The 26,438-nt window shown below is 42.5% G+C and overlaps 1 protein-coding gene across 1 annotated transcript; it reads left to right on the forward strand.

Annotated features, from left to right (window-relative positions):
* The first annotated feature begins 4,871 nt into the window (after positions 1-4,871).
* On the forward strand, positions 4,872-24,764 carry ptpn23a (protein tyrosine phosphatase, non-receptor type 23, a). Its single transcript, XM_084944083.1, has 24 exons — positions 4,872-5,110; positions 7,084-7,158; positions 8,971-9,098; positions 9,497-9,573; positions 10,964-11,013; positions 11,103-11,234; positions 11,396-11,476; positions 11,563-11,694; positions 11,791-11,838; positions 13,150-13,206; positions 13,443-13,501; positions 13,589-13,668; positions 16,337-16,451; positions 16,568-16,633; positions 16,859-17,004; positions 17,540-17,857; positions 18,336-18,490; positions 18,574-18,905; positions 19,074-21,588; positions 21,787-21,971; positions 22,074-22,178; positions 22,430-22,568; positions 22,889-23,002; positions 23,452-24,764. Exons 1-24 carry the CDS (start codon positions 5,027-5,029, stop codon positions 24,025-24,027), a joined length of 5,769 nt encoding a protein of 1,922 aa, XP_084800209.1. The 5' UTR covers positions 4,872-5,026; the 3' UTR covers positions 24,028-24,764.
* The last annotated feature ends 1,674 nt before the right edge of the window (positions 24,765-26,438 follow it).

Genomic DNA, 26,438 nt, shown 5'->3' on the forward strand with positions numbered 1-26,438 from the left:
TGCCATCAAAACAGCTCTGAACAGTCAGGACATGGACAGACCTCTACAGATGTCCTGCGGTGCCTAGCATTGGAAAAATATAGACCCTTTACATGTAGAGGAGGGGAACCTCAGAAGATCTACATTTTTTTCAACAAATCTGCACAAGGACAGGGATGTACACAGGTCAAGGCAAACTGCCAAGGGTGACACAACTGGTTATTAGGCTTAGGGGACAATTACCTTTTCACAAAGGTTTGGATAGCTTTTTTCCCCCTTACTAAATGATGTAATCATTTAAAAGCTGCACTTTGTATCTATGTGGGTCATCTTTGTCTAATATTAAAATCTATTTGATGATTTGAAATGTGACAAAAATACAAAATAAAAGGAATCAGGATGGAGGCAAATACTTGAATGTGACAGCACTTTTTATAAAGAGTAGTGCCTAGGATTAGAAAGAAAGCATTATATTGATTGTACCATATTCTCTTTTGCAAAAAAGTAAATCATGCTATTAATGAATCCTGTCTGAATTTAGTGCACCTCATCTGAAAGAGACATCTGCATACCACTTGAGTGTCTGTGCTCTCTGGACATGATAAAAACATTTTTGTGGCTTCATGAAATGCCTCAAAAATACCCTAGTTAAAGTTAACTTTCGACGATGAACTCGTGTTGGCATAATGTGCGCTTACAGTGATTCATCCTTCACAAAGTCATGAATTCCCTCCTCGTGGGTGTTTATGTTTCATAAACACATTCTGTATCGGTGCCCTGTTGTATGCAACCGTGTCGCATGGGTCATCCATTGCTTTTGCTTGAGGCCCTACTATCTCTAGTCTGGCTAGCTGAAGAGTCCTGATAAGGGAGATAAGTTATCTAATGATAACTAGAGCCTCCTACGTATCGCCTGAGAGCCCCCACACACCTCAATTATGTAAAACCTTGGTAGGAAAGCACGTGGGCCTTTTAAAATCTCCAAATGTGTCCGTGTCCACCCATTTTAATATAATCCACAACCATTTAACTGTTATTTTAATAATCACTGGGTCTAATCCTCTATATTGTGAAATGCTGTCTTAATGTGGGTGCTATGGTAAAAAACAGTCTGCAACATCTGACAGACAGAGGCTGCATGGCTATTGAAACCATAGCAACACCAGTCAAACTGGGGCTTCGCTAGTCGCACTTAGAAAACATCAGACGTATTTTGGAAATCACAGGGGGCCCATGCAAACATGTTTGGCGCCTGCAGTCCCACAGTCTTCTGACTTTTCGTCCTCCTCCATCAGCCCTTTTTGTTAATATCCCCGGTTTCACCATTTCTCCTCTTCCTCATCCTTCCTCTCTGTTTTGCTGTCCCTATAATCTCTGTCCATCTTTCTCCCTCCCTCCTCTCTCACAGGCCCCTGATTTATCCATCCATGTCTCCTTGCCTTTCCGCCTTCATCTATCTGTCCATCTCGCTCTCCCTTCTGTGTTCATTTTTTACCTGCCTTGGCTGAAATGTGCTTGGTCATTTTGTGTCTTTTTCACTGTCTCCTGTTCCCTTATCTTGTTTAATAACCTTGTGCCAAAATGTTATGTGTCTGAGATGCTTCCAGAAACCCAGATGACCTAACTTGACTTGCCTCAGCTTTTCTGTCCTTAACCTATCTTTCTCCTTATGTCCTTATATCTCTTCGGTCCCTCTTTATTAAGTCCCCCCTCATCTTTACAATGCCCTCTTCGCCTGCTTTGTTCATCTTCCCATCATGCCATTTTCCCTCTTTTATCTCACCATTATGTCTGTATTCACCCCACTTTGCCTCAGTATCCTTTATCTGTCTTTTCTACTGACTCCTTACTCTCTCACACTGTCCTTACGCTTCCCTGTTCTTAACTGTCTGGATTCCTCTGTCCCTCACAGTCTTTCTCTTTCCGTCCTCACCCCCATCCATCCACCTGTAGCAGTACGTTCAGCTCAGTGTTCCTGGGATCCATCATGTCGAGCTCGCTGTGGGAGAGGACGTTTGCACCGCACCCGAGCAGGAGCTCGGCCACCTCCCTGTGGCCGTGCGGAGCCTCCCAGTGCAGTGCCGTCGTTTTCGGCATGTCTTCGGTGTTGATGCTCTGACGCTGTTCTGTACAGAGGCACACAGTGCCCTCTGGTGGTAAGAAAATGAAAAACACAACAGAGGGCAGAAGAAGAATGAAGAGAACGTGAGAACAACTGTAGATAACCACATATGAAGACAGGTGTTTTCTGCACAGGGTGACGTTACTGAAAACCATGCAAGATGGTTACAGATTACTATTATTTATTATTTTTAAAATGTGTGTTTTTCTTTTTTGTCATGTCAAAAAACGGGTGAGGCGGGTTTGCAGCTTAGGACATAATGATTGCAACAATCCATATATATATATATATATATATATATATATATATATATATATATATATATATATATATAAATTCCCCTATTGCCTCTGTGGGCGGTCTATCCTTCCACCACGGGTCCTCTACCAGAGGCCTGGGAGCTTCTTGAGGGTCCTGTGCAGTATCTTAGCTATTCCCAGGATTGCGCTCTTCTGGACAGAGATCACCGATGTTGTTCCTGGGATCTGCTGGAGCCACTCGCCTAGCTTGGGAGTCACAGCACCTAGTGCTCCGATTACCACTGGGACCACTGTTACCTTCACTCTCCACATCTTCTCGAGCTCTTGTCTGAGCCACTGGTACTTCTCCAGCTTCTCGTGTTCCTTCTTCCTGATGCTACATCTATCACTACAGCCGCCTTGTCTACCACCACTATCTCCAGTTGGTTAGCCACCACCGTTTTGTCCGTCTGTATCTGGAAGTCCCACAGGATCTTAGCTCAGTCAGTCAACACTACCCTAGGGGGTGTGTTCCATTTAGACCTCGAGACTTCCAGGTCATACTCAGCACAGATACTTCTGTATACTATGCTGGGCGCTTGGTTATGGCGTTCCATGTATGCCCTGCTTGCTAGCATCTTGCAAGCTTGCTGTTATGTGCTGGATTGTCTCAGGGGCATCTCTACACAGCCTGGACCTGGGGTCTTGCCTGGTGTGATAGATCCCAGCCTCTATGGATCTTGTGCTCAGATCTTACTCCTGTGCTGCCATGATTAGAGCCTGTGTGCTGTCTTTCAGTCCAGCTTTGTCCAGTCACTAGTGGGACTTCTGGATGTCAGCCACTTCATCTATCTATCTATCTATCTATCTATCTATCTATCTATCTATCTATCTATCTATCTATCTATCTATCTATCTATCTATCTATCTATCTATCTATCTATCTATCTCTCTCTCTCTCTCTCTCTCTCTCTCCAGTAGTTTCAAAACAAGCCAGCATAAATCAATTATGTTTCTGACTTATATATTCTCAGACTTGAAAAATCTCCTTCAGAGCCACAAAATGCAGGCCTCGTGACATTACATGACACTGAGTGCACCTTCACTGATCTAATAAGTACTTCAAGGCTGGTAGCTGCTATAATGTAGGTAAATATTTGTGTAGAACCTAAGCCAGAGTAATTTCTATGATTTATACACTGTCATTCCACTTTCAGTAATATTTTGTTGAATTACCACTCCAAAAGAACTTCTGTCATCTTATAACTGAACTCCTGTCACCGTCTAGATCTCAGATTTACCATAAACATAACCTACAGGCTAAAAAAAAGCCCTCTTGCATAAGTTTTTCTTTTTTATGTAATTACAAGAAGGGAATGATGTATGAGTTTGTCACAGACTAGGGAGTTTCCAGCTCTCTCTCATACACTGCAGCAAATATGACAGCTTATCAGCCAAAGCTGACACTCCACGGTAACAGAAATGTAAATGATCATAACTTTCACTCACACAGTCAGCTTTACTTTAGGAGAGGAGATGGGTCTGCCCCATTTCATTAGCAGCAGTCCTTTAATTCATAAATATAAATTATCCTGGATGTGGCTGTTTTAAAAAGATAAAAAGGTGAAAGCTCCAATTTCTCCACTTATTTTAAAATGCAGAGATCGTGTGAACATGCAATAAATACACAGCGCCTTCAAAAACTGCCACTAGTTCCCAGAAAAACCTTTTTAACAGGTGACACTGTTTACTGTTTAGAACTTCATTGCCAGTTTGCATAATTTTAACTCTAATGTCTGTAAAGACAATGTAAAGACAAAACAATCAGTGTTCCGTGGAGGTAGACGAGCATGCACATGCATCTTATTATGGATTAGGCTAAATATTATTCCATAATTAATCTGTAACAGCTGCCCCAGGCTGTGACCCCAGTTGTTTTTAGAACTCTGACATTATGATCCCCAGCATCTGCAGCCCAATATGCACTACTGTTCTCTCCAGGAGAATCATTCACTCATTGGTGAAGTGCTGAAAATAAAATAACCAATAGGCTGCTCAACATTTAAAAAAGAGTATCATGGTAAACTATTCCTTAAAAAATAATCCTTATGGTTTAATTAAACAATTAGTTTAAAGACATGAGTGTGCAGTTGTAGTTTTTTATTTACTGTAATATGTTAAAAACTAAAAAGTTAAAAACTACGACCACATTAACCAATTAGCTTTACATAATATAAATATATTATTAAAAAAAGATTTGATTTAGGTTAAAGTTTTAAAAGTATAACAAAAACGTTTCACTCTTGCTATGGCAATTTGTATCTTTCTCATTTCTTCTGACACAAGAAAATCAATTATATTGGGTTCACTTTTTTCCTATAAAATATTTAGTTGTAAATGTTTTAAATTTGTGGCTGTATAATAAAATTATACTTTAGCTACTTTCCAGTGTGATTTATATCGTAAGTCTAGTTTCTTCAAGAACTACATTTCCCAGAAACGCTCGCTAGCATATCGAAGGCCTACGTCACGTGTGTTTCCAGTTTCCGGTTGAAGTGTAAATGGATACATGACACAGTTGTTTGGGGGGGAAAAGCTATCTTCAGGAAAACCGTTAACGTCCACAAATTCGTCAGCGGGATTTTGACATCGCACCGACTGAGAGCTCCGTGTAGATTCGGCCGCGATGGAGGCGGTCCCCCGGATGCCGATGATCTGGCTGGATCTGAAAGAGGCTGGGGAGTTCCAGTTCAGCCCGTCCGTGAGGCAGGTGAGCTGGGTGGGGAGTGGAGCAACAGGGCTGAGGTCGAAAGTCAATTAAACAAGGATTATGAACGAAGGCATAACCTTGAAAAGTGGATACCGCTAGCCATAACTCAAAGCAACAGTTGTCGCTACCTGTCGTGGGTAAAAGATTTTTCCAGAACGGGTAGCTGACGTGCTAGCAAAGGTCTGTGTCAGGCAAACCCCTCCTGCTCACTGCCTTTGTTTGCTAACGTTAGCAAGCTGCTTGCTAGCTGGTAATAAGCTAAAAACTCAAGTTGATATTTAGCTTTCAGCTAAGTGGCTAGCTTTGTAGGAATCGATCAAAATACTGCCAACGCGAAAGGTATATGTGAGTATTTCTAGGACTCCTACGCCTCGAGTCAGCCTTCCGACATGAGAATAATAAACAATGATCTCATTGTCACATGCACCTGAGCGAGCGGAGCAGTTTGTACTATTCAAACTATCAGCCTGCTTAATAATAAACACAGGTTTACATAAGCTTCTATAACGAAATACACAGGGAAAGTTGTCACTACACCTGTGACGCTACTTCTTACCTTAACCGTAAGAAAGGTGGGCTATCCTGTTATGTAGCGCATGTTAAAAACAAATAAAGGCATTTAAAAACAGAAACAAACAAAATTGTAGAGGACAAATATGGAAGATAATGACTCTTTAAACAACAGGAAGAAAGAAAAAGTTTCGAGCCCTTTTTTTTTGGTGCTTTCAAATCCATTCTGGGAGAAAACCTTGTTTATGTGAGCATCCAAGTCCAAGCTTTGTTTTTCCCATTGGGCGACATTACAACCTTAATGTGTTAGAAGAACCTATTCCTGTGTCAAAAAGGGATTTCGCTCTTAGCTTGAAAAAAAGAAGGCCTGCTGCTTCCAAAACTCATCTCGGATATTTAAACTCCAGATCATTTGACTGCTTATTAAAGCTGGTATCATCTTTATCTGGTGACTCATTTGTCTTTCCAAACTTCTTCCTCATGCACGTAAAAGGACTTTGTCCTCATGACTAAATACAATAATCAGAGGGGTTATGTGGTTGGTTTGGTTTGTTTGTTAGCAAATCGTTATGGCACAGAGAACAAAATTGCACTTGTGGGATCATAGTTTCACAAATGTATTTCAGATTTATCTAAGCAAATTCGAGAGACGTTATCTTGATGTTTCCACAAAAATGTCACAAACTGATCTGGATCCAACATCCTTTTAGGTCCAAGGATTCAGTTCATACATGGTGTGCAGTATATTTTTAGCCACTGTGGAGGTGGAGATGCAGTTTCAGACTTTCTTATTAGTAATTCTTTTTGGTAATAGGAAGACTTATTTTGATTTAATTTAACAACAGAGTGTTTTCTTAAAAAATACTAAGAATGATTATTTTATTATTTTTATTGGCCTTAAAAGTGTAGCCTTTAAATAAGGGGTAGTCGATCAGAACAACATTATTTAAAAATGTATCTAAAATACCAACATTTTCTCTGTTTACCCCAAACTAATGCACAACAGCACATATTTGGCCTGAAGGAGTAACAACATGACTGTCTTTCTTCTTGCTTTGTCATTGTGACCTTTCCATGATTGAATTAAAATTGAAACAAAAGCACTAGTAGAAGAATGAGTGTATCTTCAGGGCTGTTTACCTCCTGACCTGACAATTAGTAGCTTAAAGCTTATTGTAGTGGCTTATGGGGGACAGTGTGAGTCCTGGCAAAGCATGATGGGAAGTCTTGAAGCTCCAAGAGTCTAAGTGCTTGGCTTATGCTCAAGACTAAAGATTAACATAATGAGTTATGAGCCCCAGTTCAAAGACATTTGAATTTTTTTTTCTAAACAATTTAACCCTCAGTATTAGAGATGATATTTTTATTTCTTTATTAGGATCTAACCCTTCATTTAATTTTGTTTTTACCTGAGTTTCAGCAGCACATTCACCTACTTCTTGCTTCTGCTTCTTTTTCACTAGTTCATCTTAAAGAACTATGGAGAGAATCCGGACAACTACAATGAACAGCTGAAGAAACTGGAGACGCTGCGGCAGGTGAGCACTGTGTCAAAGTATTCTCAGTCAGATTTCTGTGACTCGGACTTGTCCATCGTTATGTGGGTTGCTATTGAATATAGTGGAATTCACTTTTAGGCATCTCCTCGTACCTGAAATTAAGTGTTCCCAACTTCCAGGCATAGTTCACATACGGCTATGAGTCCTTACTGGGATATTGCCGGGGTTATAGTGTTTGTTGCAGGACGCCGTGTTCTGTTGACAGTTCTTCTTTCCCACCATTGCTAAGTGCTTCTTCACAGGGGATCTTTTGATTATTGGGATTGTCTCTCTAACACTGCAAGGTGTATACTTTTCACTATAAAGCACCTTGAAAGGACTGTGTAAATAAAATTGTGATGAATAAACTTGGTTATCACGTAAAGTCATTAATATTTAACCTTAACACTCGCAATCCCAACCAGATAGTAAAAGAAACCTCCATCCAGTGCATCACAACTACAAACTGTCTGTTTTGTGATGAGGTTAAGATCATCATGTATAGTCATATGTGTGCAGTAGGGATGGGTACCGGTATCCGGTGCAATGATAGCACCGGTTCTGACATAAACGGTAGTAACCAGACCGAAAAGCAGCGCACATTTCGGTGCTTTATTTCAGTGCTTTTTTTTCCTGAGCTGTGATACACTTTAGATTCTAGCCAATCATTTTACGTTTCCGAGGATAGTAGGCGGGTCCAGGTACGTACGTTCTTTTAGAGCAGAGCTACAGATTAAAAATGCCCAAGGCGAAGCGGTCAAAAGTCTGGCTGTACTTCACAGCAAAATATGCAAACTCAGCAGCCTGCAACAAGTGCTTTAAGGTGATACTGTTATACAGTCAAAGGAGGTAACACCTGGCGACGCATAGCGGTTTTTTTAAAAGCCGAGAAATGCGCCGTATTTGATAGCTTGCTGCGAGACCTCACACCGTGCACATCTACTGCGGGTGGATTGCCTGTTATCGGACCCGGAGTTAGCAACATTTCCCAAAAACCCGAAGAGTAGAGTCCTGGCCCCTAGCCCTGCCAGTGTAGCAGAAATGATGACGGATGATGATGGCAGCAGCAGCCGTTCTTCTCTGCGTGAGTAGCTTAATGTTGTTCGTGTGTAATTTACGTTGAGTAGGCTAACCATGTTATTACATTAATGCATGTAAGGTGAACTAGCAAACACCATCATAGTTACATGCAGCTGTCTTCTTGTTTGATGGCAGATACTCCCTTCACCCTGGCCAAAAAGGCTAAAATGACCAAAGAAAAAGTGGAAAACAGTTAAACATGAGAGGTTTATGGACAAAGTTTGTGTTTTTTCCATTGTTTAAGCACTGCTTCCAGCCAAGAGTGATACCATATATGCCCTATAGCTGCAGAAAAGGCTAACATTGTTATCTTTTTACAAAAAAACAGCTGAACATGAGAGGTTTTTGGACCAATTTTGTGTTCTCCATTCTTTAAGCACCGGTTTGAGCACCGTTTAAGCACCGGCACCGTTTCAAAAGTACCGGTTTGGCACCGGTATCGGATAAAACCTAAACGATACCCATCCCTAGTGTGCAGTTTTACATTAATAGTAGTATTTCCATGTGGACAGGGATTTTCAATACAAAACATTCTGATACAAGTTATCAATCATATCATAATGAGGCCTTTTGAAGTGTTGCCAAGGAAAATGATAAATTCTGAGCATTAAGCACTGAAACCCATTGTTACATAATTCATCGCTGGGCTGGGTCACAGCGTCTTTGCAAGAGTAATGATTTTTGTAGCTGATTAAACACAACAGAAACACAATGTTTGTGTCTGCTTCGCAGAGCGCAGTGAATGTGACGAGGGATTTTGAGGGATGCAGCACACTGAGGAAGTACTTTGGCCAGCTGCATTATCTGCAGAGCCGGGTGCCCATGGGAACCGGCCAGGAGGCTGCAGTACCCATCTCATGGTAATAACACACAGGAATCCACAGAAACTGTATGGAGTGTTTACACATACCCATCCAACTGCAGTCTGTACTGCTGAACACCAGAGAAGCTTATTTTAGAGACACACTCACTGCAGCTTGCTCGTAGAGAGCAGTGTCAGCACACTGGCTTAGTTGCTGAATGTTGGGATGTGGATAGAATGAATGAACTGACATTAGGAGTGCAAACCTGTACTGCTAAATTCTAATTTAGACTTAATTCAACTACATTTAATTAATGCAGTTCTTCAGTGTTTTTTCTGTAGTGTCTATGAATACAGTGTCATTCTAATACTATGGTTTAGAAATCAATAATATATGATATTGTTCAGGCATTTTATTCTCTTTAAAAATACTTTTCTATTTTCTTTGGAAAACAGGACTGAAATTTTCTCTGGAAAAACAGTCACCCATGATGACATCAGCTATGAGCAAGCCTGCATCCTGTACAATCTGGGTGAGTCACTTAGAGTCAATAATAGTAATAAACTGTAACAGTTAAACGCATCTGAACATGTCAGTTTAAAAAAACAAAACAAAAAATGAAAAACATGAAAGCAATTGATTGGAACTCCCGATGCTGTCTTGCTCAGTACTGTAGTATTTGTTAAATTATATTTTAATCAGATGGAGCTTCATCCATGAGGGTGTTTGTTATTAGGGGAAAAGAAATCCAAAGCTACATGGCCCTGTGGGAAAAAGTGATTACCCCCAATACATAATAACTTAGCACCAACAACTGCAATCTAGCGTTTGCAATAAGTCACAATGAGTCTTTTACAACACTGTAGAGGCATCTTTGGAGAATTGTTGTAATTCAGACACATTGGAGGGTTTTCAAGCATGAAGCGCCTTTTCAATGTCGTGCCACAACATCACAGTCAGATTCAGGTCAGGACTTTGACTAGGCCACTCCAAAGTCTTCATTTTGGTTTTTCTTTCAAGTCATTCAGAGACCAACTTGCTGATATGTTTTGGATCATTGTCCTGCTGCAAAAGCCAAGTGCGCTTCAGCTTGAGGTCACAAACAGATGGCTTGACATTCTCCTTCAGGATTTTTTGGTAGACAGCAGAATTCATTATATTTTTTGTCTGCTCCACTTTGTCAGGCAGGGCCTACTTAAGCGATTTCTTGACTGAGAACAGGTGTGGCAGTAATCACGCCTGGGTGGGAGAAACTCAGCTTTCCAAAGAGTTGGGAGTTCGCCTGGGAGCCCCGGCTTGGACAGTCTTGGTCGTTGTGTCCTTGGGCAAGACACTTCACCCGTTGCCTTCTGGTGGTGGTCAGAGGGCCTGGTGGCGCCAGTGTTCGGCAGCCTCGCCTCTGTCAGTGCGCCCCAGGGTGGCTGTGGCTACAATGTAGCTTGCCTTCACCAGTGTGTGAATGTGTGTGTGAATGGGTGGATGACAGGATGTGTAAAGCGCTTTGGGGTCCTTAGGGACTAGTAAAGCGCTATACAAATACAGGCCATTTACCATTTTAATTTATGTCATAACATAATAACTTAATAATAAACACCTTCATTTAGAAACTGCATTTTGTGTTTACTTGTGTTAGCTTTGACTTGTGTTATTTCAGAATTCTATGGTTGACACAGACAATCGCTTTTTCTTCATGGTGTTGGAGATTTTCAGAAGTTAATGTTAAATTTGTACATGAAACCCCTCAGTACCATATTGTATATGCTGTAGGGGCATGCCACTGTTGAACGTGTCACACAAATCACTTCCTTTAAAGAACAATGTGGAGAAATTCAGATAATTTTCAGCTTATATGCCAATTATTTACTGAATGTGAACAACAAAACCTACAAATTCCACCAAACTTATCTGTGGATTGTCTGCAGGGGCCTTGCACTCCATGTTGGGAGCCATGGACAACAGGGTATCTGAGGAGGTAAGAGAGACACATACATGGGCGCAGAGTAATTCTGGCCATTTTGTTTGCTCACACAGTCCCACTGACTCTTTCTGTTTCATTTTTAGGGGATGAAGGTGTCCTGCACTCATTTCCAGTGCTCAGCAGGAGCCTTCTCCTACCTGAGAGACCATTTCAGCCACAACTTCAGTGTGGATATGAGCCACCAGATTCTGAACCTCAACATCAACCTTATGCTGGTAGATTACACACCTACATGCGCATGCATGGATTAAAATACACGCGCGCACACACACACACACACACACACACACACACACACACACACACACACACACACACACACACACACACACACACACAAACAAATGAGTGTCCTTAACCTTGGTCTCTCTCGCAGGGCCAGGCTCAGGAATGTCTTCTGGAGAAGTCCATGTTGGACAACAGGAAGAGTTTCCTGGTTGCTCGCATCAGTGCTCAGGTTGACTTCTTACCATTAAATATGAATCATATAGTCATCATTAATTTTAATATTAAATGCTAATAACTGCGGCCCTGTTGCTACAGGTGGTGGATTACTACAAAGAAGCGTGCAGGGCTCTGGAGAACTCGGAGACAGCTTCCATGCTGGGAAAGATCCAGAAAGACTGGAAGAAACTGGTTCAGATGAAGATTTATTACTTTGCTTCTATCGCGCATGTGAGTGTTTATGGGGGAAATTAGTTCCCTACATGTATGCACTTGTTTGTGTGTGCTGAGTTTGGTCTCAGTAATTGCTTTCGCTTCTCTTAACAGCTTCATATGGGAAAACAGGCAGAGGAGCAGCAGAAGTATGGAGAACGGGTAGGACCAACACACAGATGCATTATTTATTTTCCACTGTCAGGGTGCTGTGGTTTATATTTGTGCAGTCATATTTTGCTGCATTGCTACTGATATGATTAAAAATCCCACCAGAGGATTTAGTGCTGATATAATTTTTAAATTTTCCCATTTTCTAATGTTATTAATACATTTAATTCTATAACAGTTCAACTGAAATAAAGACAAACAAGTATTTTTTCTTTAACTAGATTAGAAAGGGTATTTTTGTCTTATAATCTCTACTAATGTACATGTATTGCTCAAATTGAGGGTTTCCAGCTGATCATTTTCCTTACAGCCACATCAACATAGCGAGTCCACTGTGGTCTGATCTTTGGCCTAAGTTGGTTTTTCCTGGTTAGCACATGTATGGAAGCCCACCTGGTGCTGCAAATCTTTGAGTGGCAAGCTGGTTCAGTGGTTAGCAATGTTGCCTGAACGCAGGAAGGTCCTGGGTTCAAATCAAACGGGGCTTTTCTGTGTGGTGTTTTCATGTTCACCATATGCCTGTATGAATTTCTTCTGAACACTGTGGCTTCCTCCCACATTCGACGAACTCTTATTTGGTTGTTGGTGATTTTAAAGTGGTTAAAGTGCACACAGCGCATAGTGCTTTGAGTGGCAAGCACTCTAAAAATGCCAGCTCGTCATCGCTTAAAAAACTATTGTTTTGCATTTCTTGAAATACACTCTTTGACCTTTTTTTTAACATGTCTGTGTGCTGCGTATAAAGCTGGGTTAAGCTAGTATGCAGTTGAATTAGCCTAACTGTAAAGACAGTGACATTTTTTTCCACTGTTGTCAGGAGGTAATAGGATATTCTTTATCTTAATCTTAGTAAGAATGAGAAAATATCACACTATTAACAAACCAATACCTATGACTAACATTTGGTTTGTGGAGGTTGGTGGCGGCACATTAGAGCACAGTGGTTATGTTACCTTATAGATTTATTTATGTTTAAAAACAAATATGTAAGAATGAAGACTCTTCCTGTCTTACTGGCATCCTGCCACCAGGAACTAGTGACATTAGTGACATGTACCCTCTGTGCCTTTCCTGACATCCAGGGAAACTGGAAAGAAACCTTTCCTTCTTGGTACTAATAAGGGAATAGTTTCTTTTAATCTGAATTAAACATGACATTTGAGTGTCACAATGGTTAATTTTATTTTAAATTTTAGAGGTAAAACTGTTTCAGTTAGTTTGACCAATTTCTTAGTTAGTTTTGTTGAGTCATGTTTATTTTTCTGTCGGTTAAATGGCTTAAATGCTCATTTTTCCCCACAGTTGGCTTACCTGCAGAGCTCCTTGGACAAACTCAATGAAGCTGTCAAACTAGCCAAGGTACTACTTCTCTCTACCTTCCCGGCAATCCATGCTTAGGTCGTTTTAGTGTAACTTGAACTTTCCTTGAACTGTTTTCACACTTGAACTTCAAATGTTTTTGGGAGAATCAATTTTTCTGAAGTTGTCTTTGCAGACATGCGTCATACAGATGCATAGACCTCCTATTACTGGAAACACACTCTGTGATTTAGAAAAAAGATGTTCAATCACTCCTTTTATCCTACTACAACCAGGGACAACCTGACAGCGTGCAAGAGGCCCTGAGGTTCACCATGGATGTTATCGGTGGAAAGTGAGCAAAAACTCTTAGTTAACAGTTACAGCCACTTCATGATCATCAGCGGTTTTTGAGCTTTTTTTTTTTTCTTTGACCTTGCAGGTTTAACTCTGCCAAAAAGGACAATGATTTCATTTATCATGAGACTGTTCCGTCTCTGGAGACTCTAGCCTCTGTAAAAGGTAACAGGAAGCATCAGTATGTTTCGCTCAGTCAGTACATGCAAAGCTGGTTTTGCATATAGGGTGTTGCAAATACAGGGAGTGCAGAATTATTAGGCAAATGAGTATTTTGTCCACATCATTCTCTTCATGCATGTTGTCTTACTCCAAGCTGTATAGGCTCGAAAGCCTACTACCAATTAAGCATATTAGGTGATGTGCATCGCTGTAATGAGAAGGGGTGTGGTCTAATGACATCAACACCCTATATCAGGTGTGCATAATTATTAGGCAACTTCCTTTCCTTTGGCAAAATGGGTCAAAAGAAGGACTTGACAGGCTCAGAAAAGTCAAAAATAGTGAGATATCTTGCAGAGGGATGCAGCAGTCTCAAAATTGCAAAGCTTCTGAAGCGTGATCATCGAACAATCAAGCGTTTCATTCAAAATAGTCAACAGGGTCGCAAGAAGCGTGTGGAAAAACCAAGGCGCAAAATAACTGCCCATGAACTGAGAAAAGTCAAGCGTGCAGCTGCCAAGATGCCACTTGCCACCAGTTTGGCCATATTTCAGAGCTGCAACATCACTGGAGTGCCCAAAAGCACAAGGTGTGCAATACTCAGAGACATGGCCAAGGTAAGAAAGGCTGAAAGACGACCACCACTGAACAAGACACACAAGCTGAAACGTCAAGACTGGGCCAAGAAATATCTCAAGACTGGTTTTTCTAAGGTTTTATGGACTGATGAAATGAGAGTGAGTCTTGATGGGCCAGATGGATGGGCCCGTGGCTGGATTGGTAAAGGGCAGAGAGCTCCAGTCCGACTCAGACGCCAGCAAGGTGGAGGTGGAGTACTGGTTTGGGCTGGTATCATCAAAGATGAGCTTGTGGGGCCTTTTCGGGTTGAGGATGGAGTCAAGCTCAACTCCCAGTCCTACTGCCAGTTTCTGGAAGACACCTTCTTCAAGCAGTGGTACAGGAAGAAGTCTGCATCCTTCAAGAAAAACATGATTTTCATGCAGGACAATGCTCCATCACACGCGTCCAAGTACTCCACAGCGTGGCTGGCAAGAAAGGGTATAAAAGAAGGAAAAACTAATGACATGGCCACCTTGTTCACCTGATCTGAACCCCATTGAGAACCTGTGGTCCATCATCAAATGTGAGATTTACAAGGAGGGAAAACAGTACACCTCTCTGAACAGTGTCTGGGAGGCTGTGGTTGCTGCTGCACGCAATGTTGATGGTGAACAGATCAAAACACTGACAGAATCCATGGATGGCAGGCTTTTGAGTGTCCTTGCAAAGAAAGGTGGCTATATTGGTCGCTGATTTGTTTTTGTTTCGTTTTTGAATGTCAGAAATGTATATTTGTGAATGTGGAGATGTTATATTTGTTTCATAGGTAAAAATAAATCATTGAAATGGGTATATATTTGTTTTTTGTTAAGTTGCCTAATAATTATGCACAGTAATAGTCACCTGCACACACAGATATCCCCCTAAAATAGCTAAAACTAAAAACAAACTAAAAACTACTTCCAAAAACATTCAGCTTTGATATTAATGAGTTTTTTGGGTTCATTGAGAACATGGTTGTTGTTCAATAATAAAATTATTCCTCAAAAATACAACTTGCCTAATAATTCTGCACTCCCTGTATGTATACACTGTGTATGAATATGTTTTTGTATATCTTCCTTCATTTTTATCCTGGTGTCGTGCCTTTTTCTGTTTTCCTTGGATATAATTATTTTAATCATCAGGTTTCACTAAGTTCACTAAATTCATGGATTTTAATGTATATGTAGTTTCTAAAGTAGTGCTGTTATAGTTTTGCATGTCATGTTATGCTTGGCCAACAGTAATGCACAGTCAAAGCTAATATTAGCCAGTTTTTATATTTAAATGCAAAAGTTGACAACCATTTATTCTAGATTAGGCCCTTTTTGAGAAATAAGCCATCAATTAATTGAATTATGTTCAGTTCAGTTCAATTTTAGTTATATAGCACAAATTCACAAACGGTCATCTCAGGGTGCTCTTATTGTAGGGAGAAGATCCCACAATTTTAGAAAGAAACTTCAACAATTAGAAAACCCCCTATGGGGGGAAAACTCGCCGTTAATAGGAAGTAACCTCCAGCAGAACCAATCATCTGCTGCGACCAGTTTGAGGTGATAGGAAAGAGCAGAAAGAAGAGAGAGACAGAACGAAAGTTTCTCAGAGAGTTTAATAACTACTAATGACTAAATGCAATAAAGTGATGTTTTGAGGGCAGAACATGATTCTCTCTTTTGAAACAGACCAGTGGCCAAGCAGTTTTTTCAAATTACGTTAGGGTATCCGTCTACTTTATTGACTGATTAAACTGCTTTTTCTTGGTTGGTTAATTTTCCCATAACCAAAGTAAGTGATTTACTCTATCATAATACTGCAGACATTCTTAAATATTCAGATTTGAGATGTTACCAAAGATTTTTTTTTTGTGTGAATATTTTTATTTCATTAAGACAAACTTATGTATGTTGAATCAAGTTGCCCCATGTTTGGGATGTAAGAGTAAAATTAGGTACAAGCGATGCTAAAAAGTAAAATGACAGTAGTCTCTTCTTTTGAATGCATTTGGTTACATGCTCTCCTTTTATGCTCATCTGCGCTATTACATAAATGTTTTTTGTCTTTCTAGGTGCTCCTCTGGTGAAAGCTCTGCCGGTCAATCCCACCGACCCGACTGTCACTGGACCAGACCTTTTTGCCAAACTGGTGCCCATGGCTGCCCACGAAGCCTCTTCTTTGTACAGGTAGGCTCCCTCTGTGGATGTCAAGTTCATCCTAGAAATGGGGAAATATCCGCAATCATATTTTAGTACGTTATTCATCTTCATTTTTATATCTTATGTATTTTTTTTTTTTTCAGTGAAGAAAAGGCCAAGCTGTTGAGGGATGTGATGGCTAAGATTGAAAGCAAGAATGAAACACTAGAGTGAGTATGATGTGTCATTAATTTTGCATTCAAGTGGTAAGTGAACTAAGGCTTACTCAATATCTCTCTTTCCCCCAGTTGAATTTTAAATAAGAACCAATCTTGGTACAGCAAAACTTTTAATCGATACCCACATTAAATACTAAAGTACTTAAAATACTGGGGTTTTGTTTTAAAGATTCTGTTGCAGTATTAGGTAACTGTTATTGCCTCCTCCTTCTACAGGCAGTTCATGGACTCTCTAGGCTTGGAGCCAGAGTCTGTAGACAACCTCGATATGTACAACCACCTTCCTCCAGTCCTGATGGAGAAGTGCGCTGCCCTCAGCGTCCGTCCTGACACTGTCAAGAGCCTCATTCAGTCCATGCAAGGTGAGTGCCACAGGCAAGCACAGCAGACCTAACAATTGCAGTTGCTATCTTTTATTATGAGAGTGCACAGAGGTTACACAGTGAAGAAACGAAACCCTCAAATTTCAACAGCTGGAATTGTTTTTCCCAGCTACAGCAGCTGGTGCTCAATAATTTAATCAAACACTTTGATTTAGAAAAGCTACATTCCTATGAAACAGTTGTCTCCTAATTGAAGCAATTGAGTGAGTAGGTCATCTGATGACAAACAGCGAAATTGTGGGTCATTATTGATAATTTGCTGTCCCTACAGCAAATTATTTAAGTGAAAGCTCTTCATTAAATCCAAAGCTGAATTGAAGATTATTTCATGTCACAACATTAAAATATTGCTGACCTTTAACTGTCCTAGCAAGTGGTGTGTGTCCATAATAGTTTGCACAAATATGCATGTACAAAATTAAGCATGCGTGATCTCTTGATAACTAAAAGCCACATTTCCCCCCCCAAAATTTTTGCAATATTTTCATGACTATTCATGTCCTCTCCTGCACAGTGCTCTCTGGTGTCTTTACTGATGTGGAGTCTTCACTGAAAGAGATCAGAGATGTGCTAGAGGTGGATGAAGCAGGTGAGCGAGCCCTCCAGGAAGTTGGTGGCCCTGCTGTGGGTGAGTTGCACCCAGCTGCCCAGGGCCAGGCTCTGGCTGAAATCCGCAGAGACCTTGAGAAGTATATGGAGGCTCATGAGAAGGCCAGTTTTACCAACACGGAGCTCCACCGGGCCATGAACCTGCACATCAGCAATCTGCGTCTGTTGGGGGGGCCACTGGATAGTCTGAGAGAAGCCCTGCCACGGCCACAGCTAAGTGAAGGTGAGGGCTTTTTGATAATGAGAGGTTACTGTAATTTTGCAAGGTTTAGTAGAGCAGATGAAGTCATTAGGGTCATTTAAAGTCACCCAAGATTTTCTGCTCTTCAAAGTTAAAAAGCTTAGATAATTAATATAAATATGAAACCTAGTTGTATATTACTTTTATTGTAGCATTGCAGTCAGGGCTGCGCATTAATGAATAATGGAAAGTCTTAAGATTTAGGTCAAATGACAAAATCCAGTATATGTTTTAATATGTTTTAGTAGCTAATTTTTTTTTATTAGTTTAAATCAGTAAGCCAGCTGACTGTCCAGTGACCAAGGAATTATTTTCTCTTAAAAAAATGCTGGAAAATAGTGAGCAATGTCTTATTTGATACCCTACAGCTTAATTGTTTATTTTTTAACTGGTCAAACTGTGAATATGACTTTATTTGAGTTGTGAATATAAACACATACATACACCTGTGTCTGAGCAGAGGAAGTAGCAGGTCTGCAGTGCATGAAGCGGATCCTGGGAAAGGTGCAGGAGATGAGGGAACAGAGAAGCTCTTTGGAAAAACAGCTCCGTGACCTCATCCAGCAGGATGACATCACATCCACCCTCGTCACTACAGAGCGAGCAGACATGAAGGTGTTTGGCAAAACACATTTGCAACCACGTTACACTGTTATTTGTTTAAGTTGCTAAATAAATGCTGACTTGTGTCTCTCCAGCACATATTTGAGGAGCAGCTGAAGAAGTACGAACAAGTAAAGGTATACATCGACCAGAACCTCGCAGCGCAGGAAAACATCTTGAAGGCTTTAACCGAAGCCAATGTTCAATACGCTTCTGTTCGGAAAAGCCTGACCCAGACTGAGCAGCAGTGGAACACAACTATCCAGGGACTGGTGGGCTCATATGAAGCCTACGAGGACCTGATGAAGAAATCACAGGAGGGAAAAGAGTTCTACGATGACCTGGAAGCTAAAGCATCACGTCTACTGGAGAGGGCAAAGGCCCTGTGTCAGACCAGGGCAGAGGAAAGGAAGCCCATACTCGAAAAGTAAGGAAGACATTAGAATAATATTTTAAAGCTTTTTGAGTACTTTAATTATAGTCAACAAATCACTAGTACTTCATGTAGTAGTAACTTATAACTACTTGTAAAAGACAAATGCTATCCACATTTCTGATTTTTCATGCTGTCCTCTTTGTGTTGGCCGTTCCTCAGAGAGACCCAGAAAAAGCCACCAGCGAGGCCGACGGCAGCTAAGCCGTCCCTTAAGCCAAAGGATGTTGACTCCACCTCTTCTGGCCTAGAGGATCCAGAACTGGCCCAGATCAATGCGGCCATCTTGGCCTTGGGAGGTGACCTGCCTGAGGATCTCCGCAGCCTGCCTCCTGATATTCCTTCCCTCCCTCGCACTGCAGCACATCTGCCTGGTCCTGATGCCTACATGCAACCTGGTGCTAACTTGGGTGGCACCTCTCTGCCTTGGCCGGCTGCTTCAGCTGCTGGTCTTCCATGCTTCCCTGCTAACCTGCCACCTCCAGAACTCCTGGCACGGATTGCTCAGTTTCCTACTGCAGGGACTCATGCAGCACAGGGACCCCTGCCACGTGGGCCCCTACCACAGATGACTCCACAGAGGCCTCCACAAATGCCACCCCAGGCAGGGCTCCCTAGCTATCGGCCTCCCCCTCCTCAAGCTCCCCAACCTGGCCATGTTGCCCCTGTTCGACCATCAACCACCACAGTGGACAGCATCCAGGCACCTATACCCAGCTACACCCCCACACAACACCACCCTGTCCCACCTGCAGCCTCAGCTGGTTACACTGTGCCTCCACAGATAGGGGCATACCCCCAGTTTGTTCCCCAACCGACAGGTCCCATTCCGGGTGTAGGCCAGACTCCCCAGTCCCAACAGCAGAAGCATCCACAGCAGTACCCCCAGCCAATTGGACAACCACTCCCTCAGGGGTACCAGCCTGGACCAAGGGCTGTTCCTGGCTCTCATCCTCTTCAAAACCAACAAACCTACCCACATCCATATATGCCCCAACAGCCTGGTGTTCCTCCCCAGTACCAGCAGGCATTTCCAGGTCAGCTACAGTCACAACAAAATGGCTTTCAGGCGAAGCCTCAAAGAGCTCAAGGCTACCAGACTCCACAGGGCTATATTCAACACCCTCAAATGATGCCAGGCTCCATGCCAAGGCCACCTCAGATTACACACCCACCAGGACCTCCATCTTCTCAAGCAGCACCCCCTGTATCTCAACCCTACCCACCCCATTCCAACCAACAGATGCCCCAAGCACTCCCTCATCAACACATGCTACCACAGCACCAGCAGGTCTCCATGCCCCCCGGTGCCCAGCAGATACCGCCTCACCCACAGATACAAATACCAGGTGGTCCCAGAGCACCAGTGCCCCCCACAAGTCAGCCAATGCCTCCAGTTTCACAAAACTACATGCCCTCAACGAGCCAACCCATTCACTCTACAATGCACCCACAGATGCCTCCTGTTTCACAACCCCATATGGTTCCTGGTCCTCAGGGCCACTTACCAAGGGGGCCTATGCCTCAAATGCCCTCCAATACACTACCCCCACAGCACCACCATCACCCTGGACAGCCTCCCATGCCAAATATGCCGCAGCAGCCCATGCGGATGCCCAACCAACCCCAATCTCAGCTGCCTCATCCTGGGGGCGTATGCTACCCTGGAGCAGCGCCAATGATGCCTCAGCAGCCTCTGGCACCACAGCCTGCTGCTCCGCAACAACCTCAGGCTCCTCTTCCTATGACACATCCACAGCCTTCAGCTATGTATTCTCCAGCTCCAGGACCTAATGTACCTTCAAGTGCCCCACAGCCACCCACTGCCATAGGCCCACATGGTATACATGCCCCACCTACTCAGCACATGATTCAGCCCACTCCTGGAGGCCCTACAGTATCACAGCCACCCAACAGTATCCCACCTTCCCCTTCACCTTCTCCCTCCCCAGCACCCTCTCCAGGTCCGTCTTCTCTAGGTCTGAACCCTCAGCAGAGGCCCGCTCCAACCCCGACTCCTGGAGGCACAGCCCAATCGACTCTTCCCTCTCCCTCTGCTGTTTCTCCCTCCACTTCACTGTTTGAACGACAGAACTCAAGCACAGATGACCTCCTGTCCTCAAGTCCAGAGAGCCAACCGGGAGGCACCAAGGCCCCCACTAATGTTCTCCAACCCACCAAAGCTGACCCTCAGGATGGGGAGCGTAGAAAGAAAAGCTCCCAGGGAGTTCTCTTGATCCAGGGTGACCCATACCAAGCCCCAGAGCGTGTCGCCCGCCTTCACAGTGAACTAGAACGTTACAGAGCCCAAGTAGATTCCCTGGAGAACCCCTCAGAGAATGAGGGAGGGCTTTCTGTGCTGGATGCCCGCTGGAAAGAGCTACAGGACCAGCAGGAGAAAGATGCTCGCCAGCTTTCCATTGCTATTGCCCGCTGCTACACCATGAAGAACCGTCATCAGGACGTAATGCCCTATGACATAAACCGTGTGGTGCTACAGTCAGGGAAAGATGACTACATTAACGCTAGCTATGTGGAAGACCTGTCACCATACTGCCCACGCCTTATTGCCACGCAGGCTCCGCTCACCGGCACAGCAGCAGATTTCTGGCTGATGGTGTATGAGCAGAAAGTGTCACTGATTGTTATGCTGGTTTCGGAGCAGGAGCTGGAAAAGGTACAGAGTTTAGTTTAGTTTGCACAGTGGAAGTATATAATCTGTACATTACTATTTTTCAGTAGTGTGTAAAAATGTTTTTTACAAGAGAACTTAGTTTTTTGTGGGGTTTTTTTTTTTCAAATAAATTAAGCTACACATCATTATGTTCATTTACTTTGTTGTTTGTGTGTTTAACATCTTTCCATATCCTCACAGGGAAAGGTTTGGCGTTACTTCCCAACGGAGCGTGGCCAGCAACTCTCTCAGGGACCAATAACACTCAGCCTAACAACACAGAAGATGACACCAACACACGTGGAGCGCATGATCAGTCTGCAGTACCGTGACCAAAGCCTAAAGCGGACTGTTGTCCATCTCCAGTTTACTTCCTGGCCAGAGCTGTAAGTCATCTCTTTATATTAAAAACTGTAGATAGACTTTTCTTAGTCAGCCTGGCAGTGCAACGTAAGTACATCAAATATTATTTCTTCATATCCCATTAGGGGCCTTCCTGATAGCAAGAGCAATCTGCTGCGGTTCATCCAAGAGGTTCATGGACACTACCTTCACCAGAGACCCTTACATACACCTGTTGTTGTGCACTGCAGGTGAGTGTATTTCTGTGGCTGTCCATTCCATTTATATACAGGGAATTTCTTCAATGCATGTAAATGTGAACCTTTATTTTCCTAGTAAATGCTCCTGGCCCTCCGGGTCATAGCCTTCAAGTGTAGACAACACATAACACACGTGTACTGTTTTTGCTTCCTGCTGATAAAAAACCAACTAAGTTTTGATCCTTGTTATTCATTTTAGCATCTCAGTTGTTGTTAATCAGTCTGTACACTTTTTGTCTCAGCTCGGGTGTTGGACGCACTGGCGCCTTCTGTCTGCTGTATTCAGCTGTTCAGGAGCTGGAGGCAGGAAATGGGATCCCAGACCTTCCACTGCTGGTGAAGAAGATGAGACAACAGAGGAAGAACATGCTACAGGAGAAGGTAAGAAAGAGATGGGACTCTGATGTTGTGTTTAGGATTGATCTTTGTTGTCGTAGGTTTAAAGCTGCAATACGCAAAAATGTACATATAGACAACAGAAAAAGCTGATTGTACATTTCAAGGAGTTTAAAACCTAAAATTTAATTAAGCATTATGAGATAAATGAACAGTCGCACAGAACACTTTGCAAAGTGCTGCTTAAAAATCCTAAATGTAGAAATTTGTGACTATGCTGACAAAGTACATCATGAATCAGGCACTGCTGATGAATAGCTCTTCATATAGTACACACTTTATATCATCTTTCGGTCTGCCTCCAGCTCCACCTGAAGTTTTGCTACGAGGCTGTTTTGAAGCACGCCGAGCAGGTTCTTCAGCGTCACGGCATCACGACCGCCACCTGCAGCAAGAACACCAACTCTGCAGCCACAAAGGTTTGTCACTCTTTTTATACTGTCCTTTCAAATAAGTTCAACTGGTTAGTGGCTCACAAAGGGAAAGATATGTTGCTGCTGATTAATAATCCTTTGAAAAACCAAGCCACGCAGCTTGTAGGTGACAGAATGTCACATACATATATTTACTGGAGCCAATTTTGTTCAGTGTTGTGAGCTATGCAGTCAAAACTTTACTCACCTCTATTGTAGATTTCTAGACATGGACTTCTGAAATGGTTCTTAAAACAAATCCCTAGCATCTCACATCTAATTGCACAACTTTAATCTGACTGTAACCCTCTAATTGTTTACATTTTTGCACTCCTGATTGTTCCCAAGGAATTGTGAGTTCTGGTTAGTTGAGGTACTGAAGGTATTTGTTTTTTTTCCTCTGCATCACTTCTTTCATTTGTATTTCTTAAACACCTCTCTCTCTTTTTCTGAAGCCTTACCCGAGACAGGAATCTCAGCAGGATATTGTCCTCGGCGGTGACATGCCCATCAGCTCCATTCAAGCCACCATCGCTAAACTAAGCATCCGGCCTCCAAGTACCACGGACGCAGGCATGGAGGCTGAGGAGCAGGTCGGCCCTCTCTTACCTGCTCTTGACTCACTGGGGGACATCCAGCAGCTCCAGGATCTCTGTCCTGCCACAGATCCACAGCCCCCATCCTCCTTAAGCCCGCCTCTCACTTCCCCCACTGCCTCTCCTCCACCACCCAACGGGCTTGATGCCGTTTCCCCTTCTTCTCTGCCAGCACCCAACCATCAGCCAGTCCCAGAGGCTCCGCCCAGTGTTCCTCCTGCTTCCTCTGCACCAGCTCCTTCATCTCTGGAGCTCCTGGCCTCGCTGACACCTGAAGCCTTCTCCATGGACGGGGTGGGTCGAGGGAAACAGCGGGTGACAAAACAAAGCTTTCTGCAGCCGGCAGAAGGCCAGGGTCTCCACGGAACTCGAGGGGATGAAGGAGACGACCCGCTCAGTAGCCTGGATCCCCTCTGGAGCCTCAGCAAGCGTTGAGATGAAACTATAGATTTCTGCCTTTCACCCACTTTACCACCAGGTGTCAGTGATGGCCTGTAGCGCTTTCTAATCCTGCTTTAAAAAGAAGAAGAAAAAAAACAAAACAAATTGGCTTGGAGATACTTTTAGTGGTTGATTACCAAGATGTGCCTAGTGGCAGATTGTAAGGGTTCAGTTTTGAAGATTGAAAGGTGTACTTGCACTGCTTTAGGGGTGTGAGGCTTGAAACTAAAAACACTTGCTTCTCTTTCAATCACTGATGGCTTCTGGGACCAGAACACTATGCACTTGTCGGTATTCCTTCATTCTTTGCCGCTTTTCTTTTTACGTGTGTGGTGGATGGAAGCATGTCTGCTCTTCCAGCACCAAACCTGCGCTCATCTTAAAAAAAAAAAAAAATCCCAGCATGCACTCCACTTTCACAGGAGCCTCACTGTTGGTCATCAAAGCATCGCCAAGGGTGTGACATCGCTTGGCCGCTCTGTGATTATTTAATGGCTGGAATAAAGGATGAAGTTGCAGGCATGTGGAGGCACTCCCAATTCAATCAGTGCGTACAGTTCAGTTTTTATGTTAACAAATCAGCACGTCTTAACAAGTTGATTATTTTTCTTTGTAACACTGTAAATATCTTAAACCTAGAATATTACAAAAATTGTCCTTCTGGAATTAAAAAAAAAGATCACTAATCATTCACTATTGTAAAATCTGAAATAAATCCAGTAGACAGTCAACCTTTGTGGTATCAAAGCCTCTTTATTTGAAAATTAGTACAAAGTTTTGCGCTGTTACAAAATAGTAAACAAGTTACTACAGCCTGCGTAGATTGTAGCCAGCCAATGAGGGGAGAAGGCTGGAGTGGGTGGGGGGGAAGGAAAACACCTGGGGATTACATTTGTTTATGTGCTGCGATGCTTTTTACAGCAATCTAAACAAAAATATTAAGTAAGAAATGTTACACTGATTTGTATTTGCAGCTGGAGGAGGATCAAACAAGACCCACAACATCTCTGCCATTCATTGTGAGGATGCAGCTAAAGATTTATTATTTTAACCTAAATGATTAAAAAGGTCACTGCTGCATCCACAAACTCTTGATATGGTGCCGTGACGGCTGAAACGAGACGGAAAGGTATGAAGCGATCTAAAAGTAAAGGCATAGTTCATCTTTATAAACAGAAACATTCAGAAAAAGCAGTGACTCAACTCAATCGCCACACCAACCCACCTTCCCATCCTTCAACTTTAAAGGAATAGTTTGACATTTTGGAAAATGTGTGTACGCGCTTACTGGCAGAGGAAACTGATGCTGCCACAAAGTTTTCGTTTGAGTAACACGGCACAAGTTCTCATCTTTCTTATATATAATTTCTCGACCTTTTGACTTTGATAGTTAGTAAACACTGTTAAAGGAAACTGTCCATGTCCATTTTTATGTGCAGATAAACTAAAGCATGAGAGAATCAGGGTCACATTTCTGAGGAACTGTGCCGGCAACACTACACTTGGCGATTTCTCACCCGTTTTAGAAATGTAAGATTTCTGTTTTACAACACTATAAAATGTCCTCAGCATAGAGCCCCTGTGATCACCGAATAGCACAATGATAAAACGGCTGTTTTAGCTCTGACAATTTCTTTGAATATAGAGTGCAATTCCTTGACATCTCAGTGCTGCAGTTTTCAGACCAACTTCTCAGCAAGCAGAGTTAACTGGAGTTGCTAACACAGTCACTGTGTACATTCGGCAGTATTTAACTCTGCAAGAAAGCAAATACAAAGTTCCCAAAATATCAAACTTGAGCTTTAATTCACATTTCTAGAAAACACATGTGAAACTGAAATCTAAAAAAAAACAAAACATTCCCCGTTTCTAAAGCTTTCAACTAAACAAAAACCACAAAGCTAATAAATCAACAGCCACAGCAGCAAGATCACATTACTGGCCTCTGTGATGGAGGTGCTATTCGTCTCAGAAGTTGAAATGTGAATACTGATGCTACAGTTGGAAAAAGAAAAAAAAATATACGATAATCATCTGCTTGTTTCTGGAAAAGAAACTCTGGTCGCTGCATCCGAGAGGAACAAGCGCTGCAGTCTGTCACGTGCGTGTTTAACAGCGCTGCAGGTGTGAACTTTAAGTCCAGTTACATCCGACTCTCCTGCATACAAGCTGAAATTGCAAAAACAAAGTGCCTAAAAATGTGTGTGAGCTTGTACATCAGAGAGGGTTAGAGATGAAAGGAGTTAGTGTTGTGACCACAGGGATCAGGTGCAGGTCTTTTAACGGATTTTCTGAGACGACATTCAGGAGATACAGATAGAAACAACAGATGACGACTGGGAGAAAATACATTCTGGACATTGTGGATGTTGTTGGCGTCAGAGAAAAATCTTTAACCTGCAGGA

The sequence above is a fragment of the Perissodus microlepis genome, chromosome 11 (genome assembly GCF_051167445.1).
Source record: "Perissodus microlepis isolate ML-2025 ecotype Zambia chromosome 11, ASM5116744v1, whole genome shotgun sequence".
In the NCBI taxonomy this organism is placed as follows: Eukaryota; Metazoa; Chordata; class Actinopteri; order Cichliformes; family Cichlidae; genus Perissodus; species Perissodus microlepis.

What these genes read in the sequence shown, in the direction of transcription:
- ptpn23a (XM_084944083.1), top strand. Translation starts at nt 5,027, where the DNA reads ATGGAGGCGGTCCCCCGGATGCCGATGATCTGGCTGGATCTGAAAGAG. An exon ending in ATGGATGTTATCGGTGGAAA is followed by an intron (nt 13,502 to 13,588) that starts GTGAGCAAAAAC and finishes TTGACCTTGCAG; the next exon opens with GTTTAACTCTGCCAAAAAGG. An exon ending in AGAACATGCTACAGGAGAAG is followed by an intron (nt 22,569 to 22,888) that starts GTAAGAAAGAGA and finishes GTCTGCCTCCAG; the next exon opens with CTCCACCTGAAGTTTTGCTA.